Raw genomic sequence first — 22,013 nt, 5'->3', positions numbered from 1 at the left:
AAGGAAAATTTAAGCACACACTCACTGTTTCCACAGAAAACACTGCTATGGGATATGGACAAACAGGTTGTTGTGGTCAGCAGGGTCCACGAGGATCCACAAATCCAGCAATTAAGGTAGAATCCAGCTGGATTCTGCATGGCTTTGCCTCCTTTAGATGCAGGTGCCCACACACAGCACGTGACAAGGAGATGCATTCTCCCAAAACCCCCTTCAGCAGAGCAGAATGCTCCCTGCAGCAAGGCAAGAAGGGCAAGATCCCAAAAAAGCAGGACACCCTTCCAGAAACCTTGCCCTGGGAAGCTGTGGTTGCCTTATCTCTGGAAGTGTTCCAGGACAGCTTGGACAGAGCTTGGAACAACCTGGTATAGTGGAAGGTGTACCTGCCTATGGCTTAAAGGGCTTTAAGATCCCTTCCAGCCCAAACCATCCTGGAATTCCCTGGCTTGAGGAGGATTTTGAGCCTGTAGCCATGAGGACACAGCATTGGTAATGCTGAAACCCTCCATTGGTTCTTTCCTTAAATCTTTGTGTCCTTGAATAGAAGGGAAATTCTATTCTAGTCTGCTGTGAAATTCTAGCCTGCTGTGAAGACAAGCTGGAAGAGCTGGGAATGTTCAGTCTGGACAAGACAAGGCTCCAGAGAGATCTTAAGTGCCTAAAGTGGATCCAAGAGAGCTGAGAGAGACTTTGGACAAGGGGCTGCTGGGACATGACAATGGGAAATGGCTTCCCACTGAGAGAGGGAAGATAGGACATTGGGAAGAGATGCTTCCCTGTGAGAGTGGTGGGGCCCTGGAACAGATTTCCCAAAGAAGCTGTGGATGCCCCATCCCTGGAAGCATCCAAGGCCAGGCTGGAGCTACCTTATCAAGTGGAAGGCATCCCAGCACATGACAGGGGTTGGAATTCAATGACATTTAAGGTCCCTTGCACACAAGGCAGCCCGGAATTCTGGGATCCCATGGAATGCTGCCTCACCTTAGATTGTAGGTCCTTAGGTTGCGCTGCCGGCGCTTGGTGGCACGGAGCTTGACGAAGGTGCGTCCCGTGGGATCGAAGACACACAGCACAGTGATGCACACACTCAGGATCACCACCCAGTTGCACACCACCATTCCTGAAAAAAAAACCAACCAGGAGTCACATGCTCCAGCCCTTACTTCCCAACAGAAATTCATGCAGCAAAAGGAAATCCTCTGGAAAGGCTTTTAAGCCACAGCTGGATGAGTCTTCCGGCTGTTTTATGGGGCCATTAAATGCTCCCTGAGTATCCGGGACTGCACCATTAACATCATTCCCACCAGGAGAACTGGGAAAGGCTTCCAGGAAAACAGTAAAACCATTCTGAAGGGGAAAAGCGGAATTTACAGACTACCCTTCCTTGGGAACACAGATCCCTGCCTGAGTGCCGGCAGCACAGGCGGATGAATGGAACGACTGTTCTGAGCAATAAACAGGAAAACAAGCCCCACATTTACAGCTCCCATCCACTTCCCAGAGTCAATCGGCACAGGAGGGAATGAAGGATGCCCGCCAATCTGTCGGAATGCTCCCAGGCCACATTCCAGCTCCGTACCCAGGGTGACACTCTTGGCTGTGATGTCGTTGCAGGAGGTGTAGTACTGTGTCAGCCACACGATGCCCACAATGGCGTACACAAACTCAATCACCAGGATCGCTGGAAAAAAAAGGGAACAGCTCAGATGACAGCGATCTTTTTTTCCCTAAGGATGACCTCCTCTCCCTATTTTTTCACAAGGAATAAGTATCAAAACGCTTTGGAAGGGGATGTGTAAGGAGATGAGCCCAAAGTGCGACATGTTCCAAACAATTCCAAAAAAATGGGATCGTGGATAGGTCAGCGCCCTTGGTTTTGTCACAGGTATGAATCAGAGATCCAGACCTTCCTCCCACGCTGCTGGAAAGACTCCCTGAGGCAGCAGGAATGACAGGACCCAAACCTTAACTACCTCAGACAGCTGGCCTGACTCACAGATCCAAAATATGTGAGTGTGTGGATCCAGGATTAATCCTGCTCACTATGCTTAGCAAACATTCTCAGCACCTTTGCCACCCTTCCCATAACAGTTCCAAGGAGACAGCACCTAAGGAGCTCCTCAGTTTTGCATGTGACTGATAGCAAACCAGAAACTGGGGATTAACAGTGCTCCCCTGGAACAAAAAAGCTGGGAAACTGCTCTGAAGTGCCCATCCTCCCACTTTCTCCCCAGAATTCCAAAGAACACATGGGCAACCAGGTGTGGAGAAAGTGAGCACCTTGCTTGGGATTGCCTAATTTTGGTAGAACTGAGACTAAATCCAGCCTGGCTTATGCCACTCACCCTCCTTATTCTCCTGCTGGCACAGAGTCTTTCCATAAGAGGCTTCAATACAGACCTGGAAAGACCAATTCCAGGAGACAGAGCTTTCCTGGGCAAGGAATCAGAGCTGGGACTGATTCCTGATGAACCCAATTTATGCCTGAGTTAGGTTTTGCTTGCCTTGGCTCCTCTCCCCTTTGCCTGCTGCAGGGCAGGAGCAGGGATGAGACATTCTCAGGTTCACACTGGAGTTAATTCCCTAAATTCCTCTGCATTAAACAGCACATGCTTAAATTGGGATAGTCACATGGACTTTGCCCACGCACTGGTCACGCTCCCACTTCCATCAGCACAACTGATCAACCACCAGGAGCAAAATACACAGGAAAAAGGGAATACAAGATCCAGAAAGCAGAGGAAATCCCACTCCTCAGCACACAGAGTTTAAGGAACAAGAAGGGATGTTTTGGGTGGCAGGAAAACCTTTCTTTGGATTCTCCCTACCTCCTCTGCCCCACTTAGTCTGGCTTTAACACAAACTGCCAGGCTCTACATGCTTCCCTAGGGAGACTGGCTGGGAGGCTGGAGAGGGAGATTTGTTTGCTGTTTGCATTAATAACTTGCACTGAGCATTCCAAGTCTTCCAGACTGAGCTTTCAAGCAAGGTTATCCCTATTTTAGTAAATTCTGCAGGAAAACAACCCAGCAAAAAGCAGGGATGCAAAACCAATGGGATGATTTGTTTGGAATGGGTTTGGTTCTGCATCCCCCAAGATTTTTCTCTTAAAACCTTCATTTGGCACAGAAAAATCAGATTAAATTTCTGCACCTGGAAGGCAACAGAACCCAGGGAAAACAAGCTGAAAGGGAATGAGGGATCAAGGAATAATTCTCTTCCCTGCTCCAGTTTTTGGAGTGGGAGTGAGATAGGAATTGCTTATAGGAAGAAAAAGGGAGTGAGCAGGTGGAAAAACTATTTTCCTCCCAGTGGCTTGGAGGGATGGATCAGGTGAGTCAAGAGGCAACACCTTGGGGTCAGAACCTTTGGGATTTATGCCTCTATCCTTGGAAAACATAGAAACATAGGGGGGAAAAGACAGACAGAAGGGGAGCAGATTCCATGAGAGGAAAAGGAGGCTATCTGGGACATCGCCCGCCAGTCTGACAGCCGTGACAAGGCGCAGCCTATGGATTCATCGGGATGCACGGCACATCCTGGCAGCCATCTGGCCGTGCCAGAGAAGCCGTGCTAGGCAGGGAGAGGAGGCTCCAGGGAAGAGCACACGGAGGCGCAGAGGCTCCGGCCGCTTACCCAGTCGGACATAGAGGACGTACTGCATGGAATCCCGTGGCTCCGTGTACAGGATGCTCCCGCGCATGCTCAGCCAGATGATGGCCAGCTCGGCGATCATGCAGCTCAGCAGGATTCCCAGATAGCCCCGGCCGTGGTCCACCAGGTTCAGGGAGCACGTCTCGTTGGGATTGTACACCAGCCCGAAGAGCACCACCGAGAGAATCACAAACCTGCCGGGCAGGAAAGCCAAGGGAAACCATGGAATATCCCACAGCTCCTTACATCAATCTTCATTTGGGCCCCAAATCCCCATAAGCCATCCAGAGGCCCTGCTAGCCCCATCAGAACCATTTCATCCATGCCACATTATCCTATGGGATCTACCACTCCACAGAAGTTGTGGCTGCCACATCCCTTGGAAGTGTTCAAGGCCAAGTTGGACAGGGCTTGGAGCAATCTAGTGGAAGCTGTCGGTCTTTGAGGCCTCTTCCAACCCAAATCATTCCAGGATTCCATGCTTGTTGTTCCTGAGCTTCTGTACAAAAATGCAGCCCTAAATTCTAGTAGAGAATCTTGGGTGGCACAGGAGGATAACAAGAAGCTCTGGTCAGGCTCTTTGGAACTAGGCTAGACCTCAGAACAGAGCTAAGCTATGAAAACAGAAGCTGGAAAAATATTTGTGCTCATCAGGAATGCCCCAACCAAACTTTCTGGCCCCATGTAGAAGTGCAGGGAGATTTTCCATGCCAGAAATAGCCAGAAGAATGCCTGGGTGAATTCCAAGCATCCTTGTGCCCTTCTCACTTACCAGGTGGTGTGAAGGAGGAAGAGGAAGACGGCTGGCAGAACCAGGTCATCGCTGCCCACAGACCAGCGCCGGCGGAACACGACAATCCCTGGCATGGCTGGCAGGTCCCGGGAAGTTCAGCAGGCACAGCACTCACCTCCTGGAAAAGAATGGAAGCAAAGCTGCTGCTGAGCCTCTCCAGCCTCCTCTGGAGACCCCCACAACCTGGGAGCCATCCTGGTTTATCCCAGAGCTGCTTCCTTCCAGCACCAGGGGGCATGGCATGCTCGGGAAGGAAGGCTGGGAGTTGAAGGAGTGGGAAGTATTACGTGAAGCCGGTGTGTAACTCATCCAGCTCCACTTCATAGGATTACCTGGAATCCTGTTAGGCTGTGATAGTGAGCAGCCACTGTGGGATTTGGGACAGGTCACCCTGGCCTCAAATCTCTAGAAAACCCTATTAGTGTGTTTTTCCATGCACAAACCTGCTGCCAGGCTGTTGTTGTCAAACAATCCTCCCCCCAACACTTGACTCAGGAGGCCAAAATATCTATTAACAGCCAGTGGCAGCATCTGGCTCCCAACAGCACTTCCAGTGAGGATATTGACTCCTAGGAGATCTCCCCCTGGACCAGCCTGAGCATCCTGCTAGCTCCACATCTCCGTTGCATTCGTACCAGCCCTGACAAGCACAACCAATTCCAAGGTGGAAGATTGAGGAACTGCCGTTCCTCCCTGGGTTTTGTTTGTGCTCCTATTTTTAGGGCTTCCCAAACCCTTTGGAAAATAGAAACAGGAGTGGTGCAAAGTCACGAGACTGCACAGGGTGCTCCAGCCTCCTCCAGCACAGCCATCCCACTCCAAGCTGGCTGTACTCCAAGCTGCTCCAGAGGGACTCTGGCAGCACACCTTATCCCACTGCTGCCTTCCTGGCTCAACACATGACCCACTACCAGGAATTTTCCTTGGTTTTGCCAAACCCAGGTGTCTGTACTCTGGCCACAGCCACCAAGGATTTCTGGATTTGGGGATCAGTCCTGTCCCTCTTTCCATGCCCTAATCCCTGTCCCACCTCTTACTTGTGCTACCAGGGAATGCTATACCTCACCTGTGCCTCTTTGCTCCAAACTCTCCTAGTTGATCCATCTCAATTCCCAACTCCACCAACTTCCCACTTCCCACATCCATGCACTGCTGCTGGAGTGCTCCACCCATGGCCTGTGGTGGCCATGCTGTTCCAAAGCTGCACTTGCAAATCTGTAAGTGCTCTTGGATTCTTCCCTCTGCGAGCCCAACAGCACACTGCCAGGTCAGGACAAAGTGTCTTCATCCATTACTTACAACAGGATTTCCCACAGCATTCCCAAGGGAATATCACCTTTGATACTTCCTTGTACGAGGCAAAAAAAAACCCACACTTGGATATGATGCCCCTAATTTAGTGCTGTGGGTAAAACAAATTAGAAAGGGGAAGACATCCATAGAACTCCAGCATCATTTGGATATGAAGGGAGCTTCAAGATGATCCAATTCCATCTCCCTTGTCATGGATTGGGACACCTCCCACAAGTCCAGGCTGCTCATGATTTAAACTAAGTTGAACCTTCCAGATAACACAAATGTTAGATTTGAGACAGCCCATGGCACCAATTCCTGCCCTGTCCCACTAAATCCAACCCAGCAGTCCGGTGTGGTTACCCCACCACTTCCCAGAATATCCCAAATCCAGAGTCACCTCCTCTTCTGTGCAGACACCCACAGCCACTGGAATGGATCTTCCAACCCGTTTCAGCCACCCATTACCGAAAACCTACACAATCCCCTCAAATTCCAGGAGATTCCATAGTTAACATGCTGCATCCAGGCTGTCATTCAGTTGAAGGAAATACTCCATTCCACAAACAAAGCAAATGCGAAATTCCAACGCCATTTGGATTCCCACTTCCTCAGCGCAGAATAATCAGAGCACTGGGTACATTCCAGCTCTACCTTCACTCCTCTGGCCATCTGGAGACTCCCTCCCAGCCCCATCGTGCCTGTCATTCACCACCCAGGATAGCTGGGATATCACAAACCCTGGATACACCTCCAGCACTTCCCAGCCCAGCTCCGTTCCCGTCATCCCTTGGCTGCATCCCACCAACACGCTTTCCAGAACTCTTTCACCCCTCCTGTTGGGCTCTCCCAGTTCCCACCACCCTCTCCCAGTTTGAGAAGCAGGATGACAATGACAGCAACAAATATCCAATGTGGATTCCTTATCCACAGCAACAGATGGGGACAGAGCAGAGAAGCCTGTCACTCATTGTCACATATGGGAATACTCACTGTGGAACTGTCACTCCATTTACCAAGCTCCCAGGGCAGGAACATTCCCAATTTATTCCCAAAAATTCCTGAATTTAAACCAGGTTTGGGGGTTTGCCCCTGCTTTGGAAAGGAGGGATATGATGGAAGGCCTGAGACTGGAAAACCCACCAGAAAAAGCTCTCACTGTGAGGACTCTTCAGCTTCATTCCAGCACAGCATATCCCAGGAATTGTGTTTTAAGATGCTGAAGATATGATCCAGCAGAGGAATTGGGAGGAACCGGAAGGCTGGAGTGCAAAGAGCCCTGAGACCACTGACCCCGGCTCTGCGACAGCAAGAATCCTCACACTGTCCCTAAAACTGCTGGAAAGAGCCAAACATTCCCAGGATCTTGAAAGCCGAATCCCAGTACAAGCAGCACCAAGCTCCCAACACTGAAATAAGGGAAGCACATGCACAGGGAGTCCCCTCAGAGCCGGGCAAGATCTAGGGAAGCAGGAATCTTACATGGCATGTGGTCCAGCCGCTGCGCATCCTTCTCTCCCAGAAGGGGATTTCAGGAAAAGTGCATATCCAGGGAGACAGGCATCACAAGCTCAGGAGGGAACAGCAAACTCTTCCTGCAGCCATTGAAAATCCCACTCGGCAAAGGGAAGCACGGCATGGGAACTGGGATCTGCCTGCCGACAGAGCCGGGCATCATCCTCAGAGCAACTCCCTCCCTGCACCTCATTTATCCACCGGGAATGCCGAGAGCCAGAGGTCGTGACTCCCCCCTTCCACACCCCCCAGCACCCTCTGGAAGGAAGTGACATCATCCCTATTCTGAGGAGATTGTACGTGGATTGTGGGAAGGAGGACTTGGGAGCGAGAGCGGGCGATGCTGTCAGAGATGCGGAGCCGGGAGAGGAGGAAAGCCCTCGAGCGGCACAAACCTCCTCCCTCTTCCCACCGAGGAACCGGGAGCGCTGCCGGGAGCCCTCGGACACAGCCACGGCACCGGGCTGGGAAAGGCTCCTGGCCGTGGACTCTCCAGTGAATAGCCAGGGGGAGGGGACTTGGATGGGACACAAAAGGGACACACAGAGGGGGCCACCCCGGGCACAGAAAGGAGAGACTGTTCCAGAGGAGCCTCTCCCGGCCTTTCCAGCCGTTAATTCCGTGTGACATGCTCTGGGCTATGGCAGGATGTGGGGGAAGGGGAGAATTAGCTGTCTGTAGGGAAAGGCTTAGGGAAAAGAGCAAGGGAGAAAAACGCTAGTGAGACAACATTCCAGCTAAACCTCGGAGACTTAGGCTAATCCAACAGCCCATCCCATCTGACATAAGCCTCCTTAGGGAGAAGTACACCAGGAAATAAAGCTGAAGGAAAAAGGCTGTGCCTGGATCCTGCATGCCAGGAACCCACCCACACCACAGCAACACCCCCAAAGTCACCCACTCCCTCCACCCAAATCCAGGCAGGAATTGCTCCAAGCTCCCAGAATCAAAGATTCCCGAGGCACCCACACAGCCCAATGCTCCAACCCCTGCAATCCTCATCCCTGCATCCACAGGCTCACAATCCCCTGCAATTCTCCATCCCTATATCCAAAGGTTCACAAACCTCTGTTATTCTCCATCCTGGCAAATCCCCATTTCTACATCCACAGGCTCACACCCCCCTGCAAATCCCCATTCCTGCAATTGCTCGTCCCTGCATCCACAGGTTCACAACCCCCTGCAATTCCCCATCCCTATATCCATAGGCTCACAAACCTCTGTAATTCCCCATCCCTGTAAATCCCCATTCCTGCATCCACAGGCTCACAATCCCCTGCAACTGCTCATCCCTGCATCCACAGGTTCACAACTCCCAGCAATTCCCCATCCCTGCAATTCCCCATTCCTGCATCCACAGGCTCACAACCCCCTGCAAATTCCCAGTCCTGCATCCACAGGTTCACAACCCCTTGCAATTCCCCATCCCTGCATCCAAAGGTTCACAACCCCCTGCAATTCCCCATCCCTGCATCCACAGGCTAACTCAGGATTCCCACTTCCATCACCCCAAAACCTCCCCTGGTTTCCAATCTCCTGCTCTTCAGAGCAAAAGATGGGAGGCCAAACCCAGGCTGAAATCTGATCTGCTGGGAGTTTTCTCTCCCTCTGCCAGATCCTTGGGGATGTCTGCATGGAGGAAGCCCGGTTATCCCAATATTCCTTCCCTACCTTCTCCCTCAGGCACCTGATGACACTTTCACAAGACCCAGGTATGACAAAGCAATCCCATCTCATCTCTGCCAGCATCCTCTTCCAGCTGGCCTCTGCAAATTCCAGAGTCCTCCAGGGTGACTCAACCAAGGAAATTCCCTCAAAATAAGCCAGATGTTTGCCTTCACTGCTCAGGGCTACAGAATTCACAAAAAATATTTGATTTGTAAGTCTCAGTGGATGGTTCCAGGTGTCGCTAGAAGACAGAGCCCTTTGCTGCTGACAGAAATCGAACACCATGTCCTGGAATGCTGACCCTCCCATGATCCCTTTCCCTTGCTAAAATGTCACCATGTTCTCCAGGAATGTCCCAACCTGCTGTCCCACTGGGAAGTTCAAGCCCAAGCTTGCCAGCTCCCAGCTCAACTTCTTAGGAAATGCAGCAGGAAAAGACCAAAGGAGCTTTGTGTCCTGCCACCTCCCACAGCAGCTTTTCCTCAGGAGTGATTTTCTGCTCCAGAGCAGAGATGCTTCCCTTCTCCCTGAGAGCACATCCAGGTCACCTTGTCCAGGTGCTGGAGACACCTGTCCTGAGGGCACAGCATGGATGTGCTGCATCCTGTTTTTTCTCTCTGCAGGATAACAGTTCACTTTCCTAACCAATGGAATTGTGGTCCCATCAAGTCACCCCAAATACTTCTTTCCCTCACCAACATGTCCCACATGGAATACGGGCTTTCCACTCCAGGCTGGATCATTCCCTTGCAGCTCCCACCAAGCACTTACTGGACTTGAAGGAAATCATCAATTCCAGCTTGGATCCAACCCCATCGGGCCCCGTCCAGCTGTTCTGAAGGGTTTTAAATGAGGCTCTTTCTGTTTCTGAGTTGGTTTCTCACAATCTGGGAATTGTTCTCGCCTTCCAGGGAGAAGGGGGATGGGTTATATCCATACAGAATGTCCTGAAGCTGGCCAGAGGAATTTGCATGGAGTAGCTCTGCTCTGGAGCCAGGCTGGGAGAGCTGGCATGGCTCAGCCCAGAGAGGAGAAAGCTCCAGGGAGCCTTAGAGCCTCTTCCAGTGCCTAAGGGGGCTCCAAGAGAGCTGGAAAGAGACTTTGGAATAGGGCATGGAGGGACATGACAAAGGGGAATGGCTTCCCACTGACATGATGTGGGTTTGGATCGGATATTGGGAAGAAATCCTTCCCTGTGAGAGTGGTGAGGCCCTGGAATGGATTTCTCAGAGAGGCTGTGGCTGCCTCAAACCTGGAAGTGACAAGTCCAGGCTGGACAAAGCTTGGGGCAACCTGGGATAGTGAGAGGTGTCCTCGTCCACAGCAGAGGGTAGAATGGGATGAGCAAGCATTCCATGTCCTTTCTAAACCAAACCATTCCAGGACTGAATACCAAGAGGGGACAAATTCCATGGCACCAAAGGAAGACAAGTCCTTTCTGCCTTTTCCAAGGGGCAGGAATATCTGCTGCAAGCAGTGCCTGCAGAAATTGCAGGGAAAGCTCTTCCCAGGGGGAAGAAGGCACAGCAGCTGCCAGAACCTTGTGAGAGCTCTGCTCTCACCAGAGGTGATTAAGGGAACAGACCCCTACTTTAAGGAATATTCCATGGATTCATGCAACTTTTAAGAGCCATATTTATATGCAAATCCCAGGCAGAGACCACTGGCAAAAATCAACGGGGATTAGAATTTTGGGATATCTTCATGGCTACTTTGAAGATTCTCCTTGATAATCTCCCATTTTCCAAGGAGAATGGAATAAAATGAGTCACTGGCAGAGCCAGGGAATGAAGCTTGAAGACAAGAAAGGTTCAAACAGCCTCCTGTGGCTTGGCACACTTTGGATGTGGCTCCCTCGGGATAAATCCATGGCACCACAATCACCTCCACAATGTCATTGGGACAGAACTAATGGGATGAGCTTGGATCTGGAACTCCAGCACTGCCCACTGACACAAATTCCCAAAATAATCTCGGAGTATCAACTGACCTTCAAAACACAGGGGAACAAGAACTTACCTGTTTGGCCCACCAGTTTAACCCTGAAATCCTGGAATAAATTCCTTGTAACTGCAATGGTGACAGACACAAGATTGGTGTAACCACTTCCCAATTGGCCCAGCACTGATCCATCTCCATCCCACCTCATTCCTCCCTCAGACTCCTTCCCAAAGGCCCTTTGCCATAAACACATCAAGGTGCATGTTCTCCTTGGTGAAATCCATCCCCTCTTTCCTCAACTCCAAAGTCTCCTGCCTTGGGTAGAAACAGGTCTCATGAATCCCACATTGCCCTCAAATATGCAAGACATCTCCTTTCTGTTACATTGGGAATGATTAATTTTTCATAAGGAGACTCTATAATGCATCTTTTTGGCATGGACTTGACCACAGCAGTGGAGTTTTCAGGAAAAATGGGACTATCCTGCAAACCCTAATGGATTTAGTGCAAGAGGATGGGCAAATCCCAAAGGTGCCACTCCCAGCACTTGTTCCCAGTTAAAAGCAGGATAAGGGATTCACTGAATTAAAGAGAAACAAGGAAATTCTCCACTTTGGAATGCACCTCCTCTGAACAACTGGGACCAGTTCTGAGACTGTTCCCAGGGATCCCAGTCCAACAAACCAGTGACACTGCACATCCCAATGGTTCTCCCTCCTGGATATCCAGTGACATCCTTGCACTACCCCATGTGCCAGGATATGTCCATAGCATCACCATGAAGGCTGGAAAAGCCCTCCAAGATTGAGTCCAACCACTCCTCCAGCACTTCCAAGGCCACCTCTATCCCCATGTCTCCAAGTGCCACATCCACATGGCTTTTAAACCCCTCCAGGGATAGCTCCACCACTGGAGCCTGCTCCAATGCTTTAAATAACCTTTTCCATTGAAGAATTTTCTCTAATATCCAACCTAAACCTCTCCTGGTGCAATTTGAGGCCATTTCCTCTTATCTTGCCACTTATTCCCTGGAGCAGAGCCTGATCCCACCTGACTCCACCCTCCTGTCAGGGATTTGTGGAGAGTGAGAAGATCCCTCCTGATCCTCATTTTTTCCAGCCTGACTCCTCCAGCTGCCTCTTGTGTTCCAAACCCTTCCCTGGACATGCTCCAGCACATGTCCCCCTTGATGAAGAATCCACAGGGCTTTATTAATTCCAGACCTCAGCAACCATCCCTGGGCATAAAGGAAGAGGTTTGTAGGGGTAAGTCCATGAAGACAGGGATCACTGTGAGACATTCCAGCCTCCCAAATGAAAGGGAGGATAATGCTTGGAAAGGGATGGAAAAGCCTCACTCACACCTCCAAGATTCCCAGGACTTTGCTCCTTGACCTTGAAAAGAGCACACCTTAACTCCAGAGCTACAGACTCATCAGCCTGTGGAAAATCCAAAGCCTGCACAAACACCTGGGTGAGAAACAAGGGAAGCCACCACTTCTTCAGGAATCTGGGAGTGGAGAAGGAACTGTCACATACAATCCCATTGTGCTGCCAGGAATGGAGTTAAAAACAACCCCCAATCCTTGTCTCAATGCCGGCAGCTCCGCAATTCCACCCACAGTTTGTGCCAGAAGAGCCCACGGGCAGCTTCCCGACCACTCCGAGCTCCGGCAAAAATAACGGCCAAGTTGCCGGGGGGAAAATGTAATAAATTCCAATAAATTTGGGATTTGAAATAGAACTCCACGTTCTACAGGGGAATAAAATCCCCTACAACAAGGAAAGGTTGGCTGGAATGGGGTAGGGAATGCAAAAGGAATACCTGGATGAGGTGATGGATACAGCAATAAATGCTCTCAGCACCCCAAATCTGCTCCCAGGTGTGGAACAACAGCTCCCTGGATATATTTACTGGAAATCACCTGTCCCTGGTTTTGTTGGAATATCCCATAGCTCCACACAGAACTTGGTAATTCCTGGTTGGAAAGCACACAGCCTCTGAGTTATTTATAGCCAAAACTCCAAGGGCTGGATAAAGCCAGCCAGGGCAAATCCAAGGGGTAACTAGTAATTACACAAGGAGCATTTTGGATGGAGCCTCATTTCTTTAGGAAAAGCTATTTTCCACTATAATTTTGGCAAATCCCTGACAGTTTTACTCCACCCGGCAATGCTTATCAGCTCAGCCTCCTTTTTAAAAAGGCAGAAAAAAAGCAGAAGGAGCAAATATCCAGGTGAGATATTGAATTCAGAGGCACATCCTTGCTCCAGCACATCTGGAAGTGATGCCTTCAGGAAGAGGGAGGAGAAGCCAAATCATTCCCAAAAGGAATTGCCTCTCTCCCCTCCTGCAAGCAGCTTCTTGGCTCCCTAGTTTACACTAGTGGGCAAACAGTTTTCCCAATAACTTGACTCATTGCTTCAGGAATTCCCTGGGGATGAGTCACATGCAGGGAAAGCCACCGGGAGCGGCGCCGGGACCACCGCTGCCAACACGAGGAGAGTGAAAGAAGTGGGAGAACACAAAATCTCTGCCAAACTCAGGAAAACTGTGTGGTCAACACCATTCCTTGGCACTCCTTCCCTGCTCCCCCTCCCCACAAATGCGCTAGAGAGGAGAAGCGCATCCGGAGAGGCGGCTGCAGGCTCCGGAGCCATGGGAATGGGAATTGTCAGGGAGAGGTTCCCTCCACGTGCATCTGCCGGCATAGGAGGGAATGCTGGCTCTGCTCATCTCCCAGGAATGATCCTAAGGAATTTAAAGCAGTGATTATTTCCCTCCCTCCTGGCCCTGAGGGGGAAAGAGGGACACAAGTACAGAGACATGTAGGATTCCAGGGCCTTCCAGTTTCTTACTCTACTCCGTGCTCACCAGCATTCCCAATCTGGCCTTTTTTCTGTATCACATCCCACAACTTATCTCAGGAGTTTTCCTCTTCTCATATGCCATGAGTAAGTGGTTAGGCAGCTGCAAGTCAAAAATGCTGCGCATCAGGGCTCTCTGGAAAGGTTTTTTGGGAATCTAAACCCAAACACATCTTTTCTCAATACAATTTGTCCTCATTAAACAGGGATCCTGGACCTGTGACACTTCCAGGCTCAAAAACTTTGGGAGTGGCTTCAAACAGTCTAAACTTGACCCGGACATGAGCTATTCCCATTTTCCTGATGCTGCCTATTTATTTCCCTCACCATGTCCCTGCTTGTTTCCTTTGCTGAGGTCATGCTTGTATCCCACACTCCTAGAAATCAGCCTGGAAAGAGGTAATGGAGGTCATACTTCCCAAAGTCTAAGTGAAACTTCCAGTGAAAGCCACCAACAGCCTCTTTGCGTACCTCATCCTGTGGGAGTATGTGCAAGAGGGAATATTCCTGAATGCTGTGAACTCCCTGAAAATGCTGTGTCTGTGCTTTGCCTTTTCCTGTAACTCCCCAAACCCTCCCAGATACTCACTTTCCAATATCTTGGAAAGCATCAATCTTGCATCTCATTAAGCAGAATCTGCTTCTTAGCCCCAATTCCGTATTATTCCCAGCCTGCAGTGAAAATCAAACCAACATCAGGATATCCTGGAATTAGTTATTTCTGCAAGCTCATTCCATAAACCAGAACTTACAGGAATATTTATGGATTAAAAAAAACAACCTTGAATTCATATTTTTTCCAGCAAGATCCCGTGAACTAATCACTAGCACCCAAAGGATTGCTGCTATCCAAGGGCTTCTCCACACTGAATGTATCCACTTTCACTTCCATGTTTACCCTGGAAGCAAGGATCAAACACCAAAGTCCTGTCTGGGGAAGAGAATATCTATACAGGTGGGAATTTTAAATGCACAATAGCAGAGAAGTGGGAATTTCAGCCCAGAAATGCTCTTGGCTTGGATGGACAACATCCTCTTTCCCTTTTTCCTAAGCTCAAAGGGAACATTTCAAGCCTAACTCTGGATTTCCAGCTGCAACTTCCCAAGAAATGTTGTTCTGCCCCTCCCATCCCGTGGCTTCCACTTTAATGCATGGGAATAGCCCTGGTAGTAAAAGAAATAATCAGGCTGAGCATTCCCAGCAGAAGAATCCTGCTTTATTCCCACCTGCAGAACTGTTTTCTAAAGGAAGCTGCCAGCTCTGCCCCAGCTCTCATAAAACTGCTAATTACAGTGAAAACCCAAAGAAATTAGGAGCAGGGAAGGAGGGAGGGAATGAGGAAAGGAGAGGCAGATTTGAGGTCTCTAGCTCACCCAAATGACAGCTTGGGAAAACTTTACCTGCCTCAGTGCTTGCTCCTAAGAATAAATCACCTCTTCCAGTCCCCATGGAGACCCTTGGGAGCAGTTCCCTCCTTCCACACCCCAACAGCTCCTCTCTCATCCCACCCCAGAATGGCCTATTGTCCATTAGGAACATGGAGCTCACTGAGGAAGAGCACATGGAAAACCACCAACAGTCCAGGACATGCAGCTCCACCTCTCCCCCAAGTTTATAGAATTAAGTCCCGAATTCCCACCCTGTGGAAATCAAATCCTGGGACTTACCAGCCTGCTTTTCCTCCACCTGGTGCTTGGGATAAAGATGTTGGAAGCACCACAGGGAACAAACAGCCAACTGGTCCCACACCTCTCCAAACCACCAACAGACCAAATGCTTCCTTCTCCTTTTCCTAGGAAGTCTTACCCAATCCAGTGCTCCCCTAATGACAACCAAGCAATCTAGAACTGCAATCCTGGACTGAATCCTGCCAAGCTGAACTCTCCAGATTCTTCCTGAATCTCAGATTTGTGATAGAAAGCAGGAATCCTCTTTTTCTTTTGCTTATGTAAGCAAAGATGAATCAAGCCCAGGCTTTCCTGATCCTGTGTCATATTTAAGCCTAAAATATATTTATTTTTCCACATTCCCTTCTCCCTGGACACTCCAGGAGGTACATTTCCAAATCCCAGCACACACATCCCTCCTCCTCACCACCCACAGCCTGCACGTGGAGCTGATCCACTGTTTCTCCAGGCCCTCAGGATCTGTGCTCTCCTGGCAGCCACAACACCTATCACTCCCCAGCAGGGATCCAGCCCTGCCCACTGCTCCCCAGGGAGAGCCAGGAGACAGGGATTCAGTTTCAAACTCAGGAATTATTTAATTCCATAAGGCAGCTTTACATCTCCTCAATTTCCACAGGTTTTCCAGCTCTGACTCCTGGAATTACTCACACATATTTACTCCAACTTTTTCCTGCTGACACAGATTCTTTGTGCCTAGTTTCTCCCTGTGGATTCACCACTACAGATCCTGGAGTGGGAACTGATTCCCATATCTACACTCTGATACCCAGCAAACTCAGTGCCACAGGAAGAACAGCCACACATTCCCAGTGGCAGCCACGGCACCAGGAATGTCCTCGTGTTTCCATGCTTATTCCCTAATTGACACTCCTGGTGTCTCCTTGATACACTGACCTTGCTCAGCCTGGAGAAGGGAGGGCTCCAAGGAGACTTTGGAGCTTCTTCCAGTACCTGAAGAGACTCCAAGATTGTTGGAGAAAGACTTTGGATAAAGGCATGAAGTGACAGGACAATAGGAATGGCTTCTCACTGCCACAGGGGGGAATTAGATGGGATATTGGCAAGAAATTCTTCCCTGTGAGGGTGATGAGACCCTAAATTTCCCAGAGAAGCTGTGGCTGCCCCATCCCTGGAAGTGTCCAAGGCCAGCTTGGCTGGGGCTTGGAGCAACCTGGGCTAGTGGAGGGTGTCCCTGCCCATGGCTGGGGGATGGAGCTGGATCACATTCCAGATCCCTTCCAACCCAAACTATTCTGGGATTTTTCTTCCTGTTACCACCACTCTCTATGGTTCCATACCCTCTTCACTTTGCCTCGTTATGGGCGAGTCCTTCAGCAGAGCTTGAAAGGAGCTTGGAAAGTTGTCACTCCAGGGACACTGTCCCTGCCCTCTTGGCCACCAGCTCCAGAGCCAGAATTCATTTGGAAAAGCCAGACACGAGGGAGGTGAAAGGAGGTGAGGCAGAAGCAGAGAATCCATGTGACAAGAGTGAAGCTGCAGCTGAAGAAATCCTTGGAAAAGCATTCCTTGGCTCCAAGCAGCTCTGCAGGCACAAACTGAACGGCAAAGATTGGAACTGACTGCTCCTAACAATTGGTTATACCACAGAAAACCAGGAACAATCCTTCCCAAGCCAACGGAGCAGGAAAGATGAACTGGCCACATGTGGGAATGCACCAGCTCCAGAGTTGGGGAATGCCAGACTATGGCAGGAGTAGTCAGAAGCAGCAGGAGATGAGCCAGAACCTAAAGCAACCACTTGATTCCTAAAATATAGATAGGAGGGTCCTGAAAATGAGATGAATCCGCTCCTCCTAAAACTATCCCTAAATTCCAGATGGCTTGGGTAGGAAGGGACCTTAAGCTCATCCCATTCCAGCCAGCCCCTGCCATGGGCAAAGACACCTTGCATTATCCCAGGTTGCTCCAAACCCTGTCCAACCTGATCTTGGATGCTTCCAGGGGTGGGGCAGCCACAGCTTCTCTGGGAAATTCATTCCAGGGCCTTGACATCAGCACTGGGAAGCATCTCTTACCAATGTCCCATCTATCCCTGCCCTCTGGCAATGGGAAGCCATTCCCAGTGTCCTGTCACTCTAGGCCCTTGTCCCAAGTCCCTCTCCAGCTCTCCTGGAACCCCTTTAGGCTCTGGAAGAAGCTCCAAGATCTCCCTGAAGCCTTTTCTTGTGCAGACTGAACGTTCCCAGCAATCCCAGCCTGTCCTCAATCCATGCCTGAATTGAACAGGAAAAGCATCACCTTTCCTGCAGCACATCCCAGCAGGATCATTCTCAGGGCTGTACCAGGACTTCACACCTGGCTGCTGGACATCCTGGATCATGGCCACATGATCCCAATCCCTCTCTACTGAACTCAACACCTCTGCAGCTTTTGGAAAGCAAATGAAAGCAATTCCATTTTCCCAAAAACAAACAGAGCTCAAATCTTGACCAAGGAAGTTGGTAATCCTCAGAAAATGGGAAGGATCCCTGCTGCAACAGCACAGGGATGTATTTTGCAATTGATTTCCCCTCCTCCAGTAGACATGAATTCCAAATTAATTTCACACTTGAATTTCTAATCCTAACAGGATTATAAGGAAAAATGCTGTTCATTGGGATCTACTTCAGGACAAACCCCTGGCTCCCAGCCCAACCAGTTTGAGGCTGCTAGAAAAGAAATTCCTTTTTTCTTCTCATTCCTAAGGCAACGTGTGGCCATCCTGGCAATTAAATGGAGTGCCTTTGCAGAGATTCCTTCTGCAGGATTTGTCCAGGTGTGGATTTTCCCTGCTTTTCTTTCATTATCTTATAATTAACCATGAAGTATCCAATCATCCAGAGCTTTTTCAATTAAGCTTCAAAAAGAAATGCCTGGAAGAGCTTTTGGTAGAAATGTTCTAATCAGCTGAGAAGAGATCACAGGCACCAGAGTTGGGGTTTGGTGACTCATTCCATTATTGCTGGGGCAAGCGAACTTCCAAAGCCGGAAAAAATTCCTTTATTCCATCTTTTTCAGTTCACATCCTCATCCCTGATCAGAGCTCAGAGGCCTGGGAGCAATATGATATTGTAATTAACACAGTTGATTAATAATTAAGCTCTGAAGGATCAGGAATTATCCCTGCCCAGGTCCAACTCTTCTCCATCCCAATCCTGTGCCTCTTTTTGCCTCAGTTCCTTCCCTCAGCCTTAAATTCTGAGCACAAGCTGAGATCTCCTACAGTTCTTTTACAGGCAGCAAGGGAAAATATTCACAGTCTTTTTGATAAGGAATAACAGGAATTTTGCCTGCATCCTTGTGGAGATGTTTTGGGATCCCACAGCCCATGGGAGAGGCAAATTGTCCTCAAATGCCAGGCTGAGACCTTCTGTATGTCCAACAGCACAGACAAACGGATCATGGAATTGTTCAGGTTGGAAAAGCCCTCCAAGATCATCCAGTCCAACATGGCCCAGCAATGCCAAGGCCACCACTACTGTCCCAAGCGCTACATCCACGCAGATTTTAAATCCAGGAATGGGGATTCTACCACTGGAGCCAGTTCCAATGTTTTGCAACTCTTTCCATTAAGGAATTTTCTCTAATATCCAGCCTAAAACTTCCTCTGGCACAACTCAAGTGTCACATGTCACCTGGCTTGTCAGATGGCTCTGATTTTTTTTCAAAATACCAAGAGAATTCCAAAGGTCTCTTGGAGAAGGGATCTCTTGAGCACTCCTAACAGCCCCCAGCATTCCAGGAGCTTCTCACACACCTTCCCAGCCATGTTCCTGACAGTCATTCCCACATTCCACAGACAACACATCTACTCCAGTGGGGAAAAAAAGAAATTAGTCAATGTCTCCAACTGCTGGCATTCCCATTTTTGCAACCTCCCAAGGATATTTAAGGATTTATAAAGATCCCATGGATATTGAATCATTTTATTTTACTGCAAAGAGGGAAACAGCAGAAAAGACAGACCCAAGGAATATCCAGCTCCAGCATCCAGCATGGAAATGTCCAGCACAGGATGACCCCAAGCATTCCTTAAGCTGGAAAAACTCCATGTCCACAGGTTTCTTACTCCCTCCACCATATTCATTGCTCCCAGCTGGGACCAGTGTCCAGCAAAAGATCAAATTATCCCTCTGAGGAAAGGAATCAGGGAATGACACTAGGAATAATTCCACCCTCAGTTACATGATTTCCTGGCTGGAATTTTCAAGGTGTTCCAGCTGCCAGCCTGAAGCTGGAAAAGGGGAAAAGGACATTGGGATGACCCTGTCCCTTTCTATGAGGTTTTAAATTCCAGCACCAGCAGCCCACACATCATTTCTTCCCTCTCTCCCTGATAAGCCAGGAAGGAGACAACACAGCAAAATAGGAAGATTCCGTGTTTCCACCAGGAAAGCAGCGGGGGGAGGGGGGAAGGACAATCCAGGCTCCGAAATGTGTTGGGATAAAATCTCACCTCCACCCTCATCCGGATCTTCCCAAGTCCACCACAGGATTTAGCATTACCAGGATGGGAGCCAAAGAATCCAGAGGTAAACATCCAAGAGAAAACAAGGAGGGAAAGGGTTGGAATCACTGGAAGAGACCAGCAGGAGCTGCCTCTTTAACACCCCACCCTCAGCTGCCAGCACCCAGGAATCCCATTCCTGCTCCAGGCTGCCAGCAAGGAGTGACCTCTGGAGAGCACAGATCCATCCACCAGCAGCACACAACTCACCCCTTTTCCCTCCTACAACGATCCAACACCCCCATTTCAGGGAAATCTGAGGCACAATTCCGTGATTTTCTGCAGGGAAGAACAGAAGCTCCGAATCCCCCACGTTTCTGGGGTGGGCTTTTCCCCCGCTCCAGGAGGAAGATGAAATCATGTTCCCAAAATAGTTCCAAGGAAAAACGCTCCAAGGAAGACAGGGCTCCCCTTTAACCAGAGAGCTGAAACTTCCCTGCTCTCTGAAGGGATGGATGAATTTAAATTCCATTCTACAGCATTGGAAACATGGAAAACTGAAGTATTAGTGTACCAAGTCATAATTAATAACAACTACTAATTAATGGGAAATCCAAATTTAGGGGGAAAAAAACCAAACCCATTATTACAAAATAAGGGATGACAACCTTCAGGCAGAAGTCCCAAATCCCAGATTTATGACAAATTAAGGAATTAGATCCCTCAGGCAAGAGTCCCAGATGCGCTGACCACAACCCATCCATGGTGCAGTGGCAGAAGAGCCCTTGGGAAGTTCCCACAGGGAAAAAACTGCACAGCTGCTTCAGTCAGGATCCCAACACACTGAAATCCAGGCCCCATTCCACGGCAGGTGCCTGTTTTCCATTGGATTTGCCTGGAAACTTGTTTAAAAACCACAGTTCTTCCTTAACTGTGACCTCTCATTTTTTTCCCATTTCAATTTTCTAAGTGAACTTTGGGACTCCAACTCTTCTTCCCTCACACAACAGTTGTTTTCCTGAATTTCCCCCAACCTTCCTGAACACACATGAGGTGATATTCCCAGGAAGAGGTGTGCAGATAGGACTGGGCAAAGTCCCATATTCCTTGGGAGCTACTTAAACAACAGCTGCACTGGTGAAAAAGAAACCAGATTTCTCTGTCCTGAATATCTTATCTACTTCCAAGGAGGTGGGAAAAGCAGATTCAGGAATAGCTTAGCCTGGAAAACTCATCCCCAGGGGGTTCCTAACCCTGTTCCACAAACATCTGGAATCCAAGGGGATCTTTTTGCTGCCCCCCTCCCTAAAAAAAGGAGCTGGAGCTCTGAGTCAGCAAAACAACAGCAGGGTGGATTCAGGCATCTCTTTATCCAACTTGTAATTAACTCTGAGGCCACGGAGCAGCCTGGAATGGAAAAACTTGGGAGTCAGGAGGCAACTGGGAGAGAAGGAATCTTGATTTCCCACTTAAGTCAGAAATTAAATACCTTTCCTACCTTTCCTGACAAATCTTTTAAATGAGAACTCCAACCCTTTCAACTCCCTGTTCCCATAGGAACATGAGAACTTCCAACTTCATCTCCTTTTCCAAGAGCAGCAATGTCTAACGGAGCCTCGGCTGCTGGAATACTGGAAATATTGGAAAAGGTAAAAGAACACTTCTCTCATTTCTCCTTCAAGCAGGGAGCAGCAGCCACAGCCCCAAGGGCCACCCCTTTTCCTCTCTCCTAATGGGATCTGTCACTTTTTCTCCCTAAAAAAACCCGGAGTTTCAATAAAAACTCCAATTTGAAATGCAAATTCCTTGGTAAACTCTCACAGTCGGGTGTTAGGAGCTGAGCAAACACCAGGATTGCCATCTAAAGTACAGAGCAACAAATGGTCATGTTGTCTGGGAACAGGATCTCCCACTTCTCCAGGCCTGGACAACCAGGAATTCCAGTATCGCACCCTCTGGCACAACACCTTTTACCTCTGGACACTGAGGCAGAAGATCCATCTGTTTTCACTCTATCCATGTAAAACTTCCAGGCCCTGACACACTGGAATGGTGAAAGCATTCCAGAAGGAAAAGGGAATTTGCTCCAGCTCTCCACCCAAAAACTTCTTTAAAGATTTAACCAAACAGCACCTGCTGGAAGAAG

At 49.2% G+C, this 22,013-nt stretch overlaps 1 protein-coding gene across 7 annotated transcripts in view; it reads right to left on the bottom strand.

Moving 5' to 3' along the window:
• Positions 1–22,013, bottom strand: part of DAGLA (diacylglycerol lipase alpha) — a 56,652-nt gene that overhangs the window by 27,315 nt on the left and 7,324 nt on the right. For 5 of the 7 annotated variants that reach the window (XM_085579974.1, XM_085579970.1, XM_077784324.2 and 2 more), the window contains 4 exons: positions 4,427–4,565; positions 3,637–3,848; positions 1,580–1,681; positions 982–1,120 (listed from right to left, as the gene is read on the bottom strand). In XM_085579974.1, coding sequence (XP_085436100.1) covers positions 982–1,120; positions 1,580–1,681; positions 3,637–3,848; positions 4,427–4,521 — 548 coding nt within the window. In that variant the 5' untranslated portion in view covers positions 4,522–4,565. Of the gene's footprint in view, positions 1–981; positions 1,121–1,579; positions 1,682–3,636; positions 3,849–4,426; positions 4,566–7,222; positions 7,396–22,013 lie in introns of all 7 variants that reach the window. The other 2 variants (XM_077784323.2, XM_085579972.1) reach the window with 1 other exon arrangement.

Source organism: Lonchura striata, chromosome 5, assembly GCF_050655825.1.
Source record: "Lonchura striata isolate lonStrDom1 chromosome 5, ASM5065582v1, whole genome shotgun sequence".
In the NCBI taxonomy this organism is placed as follows: domain Eukaryota; kingdom Metazoa; phylum Chordata; class Aves; order Passeriformes; family Estrildidae; genus Lonchura; species Lonchura striata.
The sequence above is the reverse complement of the archived record's forward strand: the minus strand, read 5'-3'. Positions and strand labels throughout refer to the sequence as shown.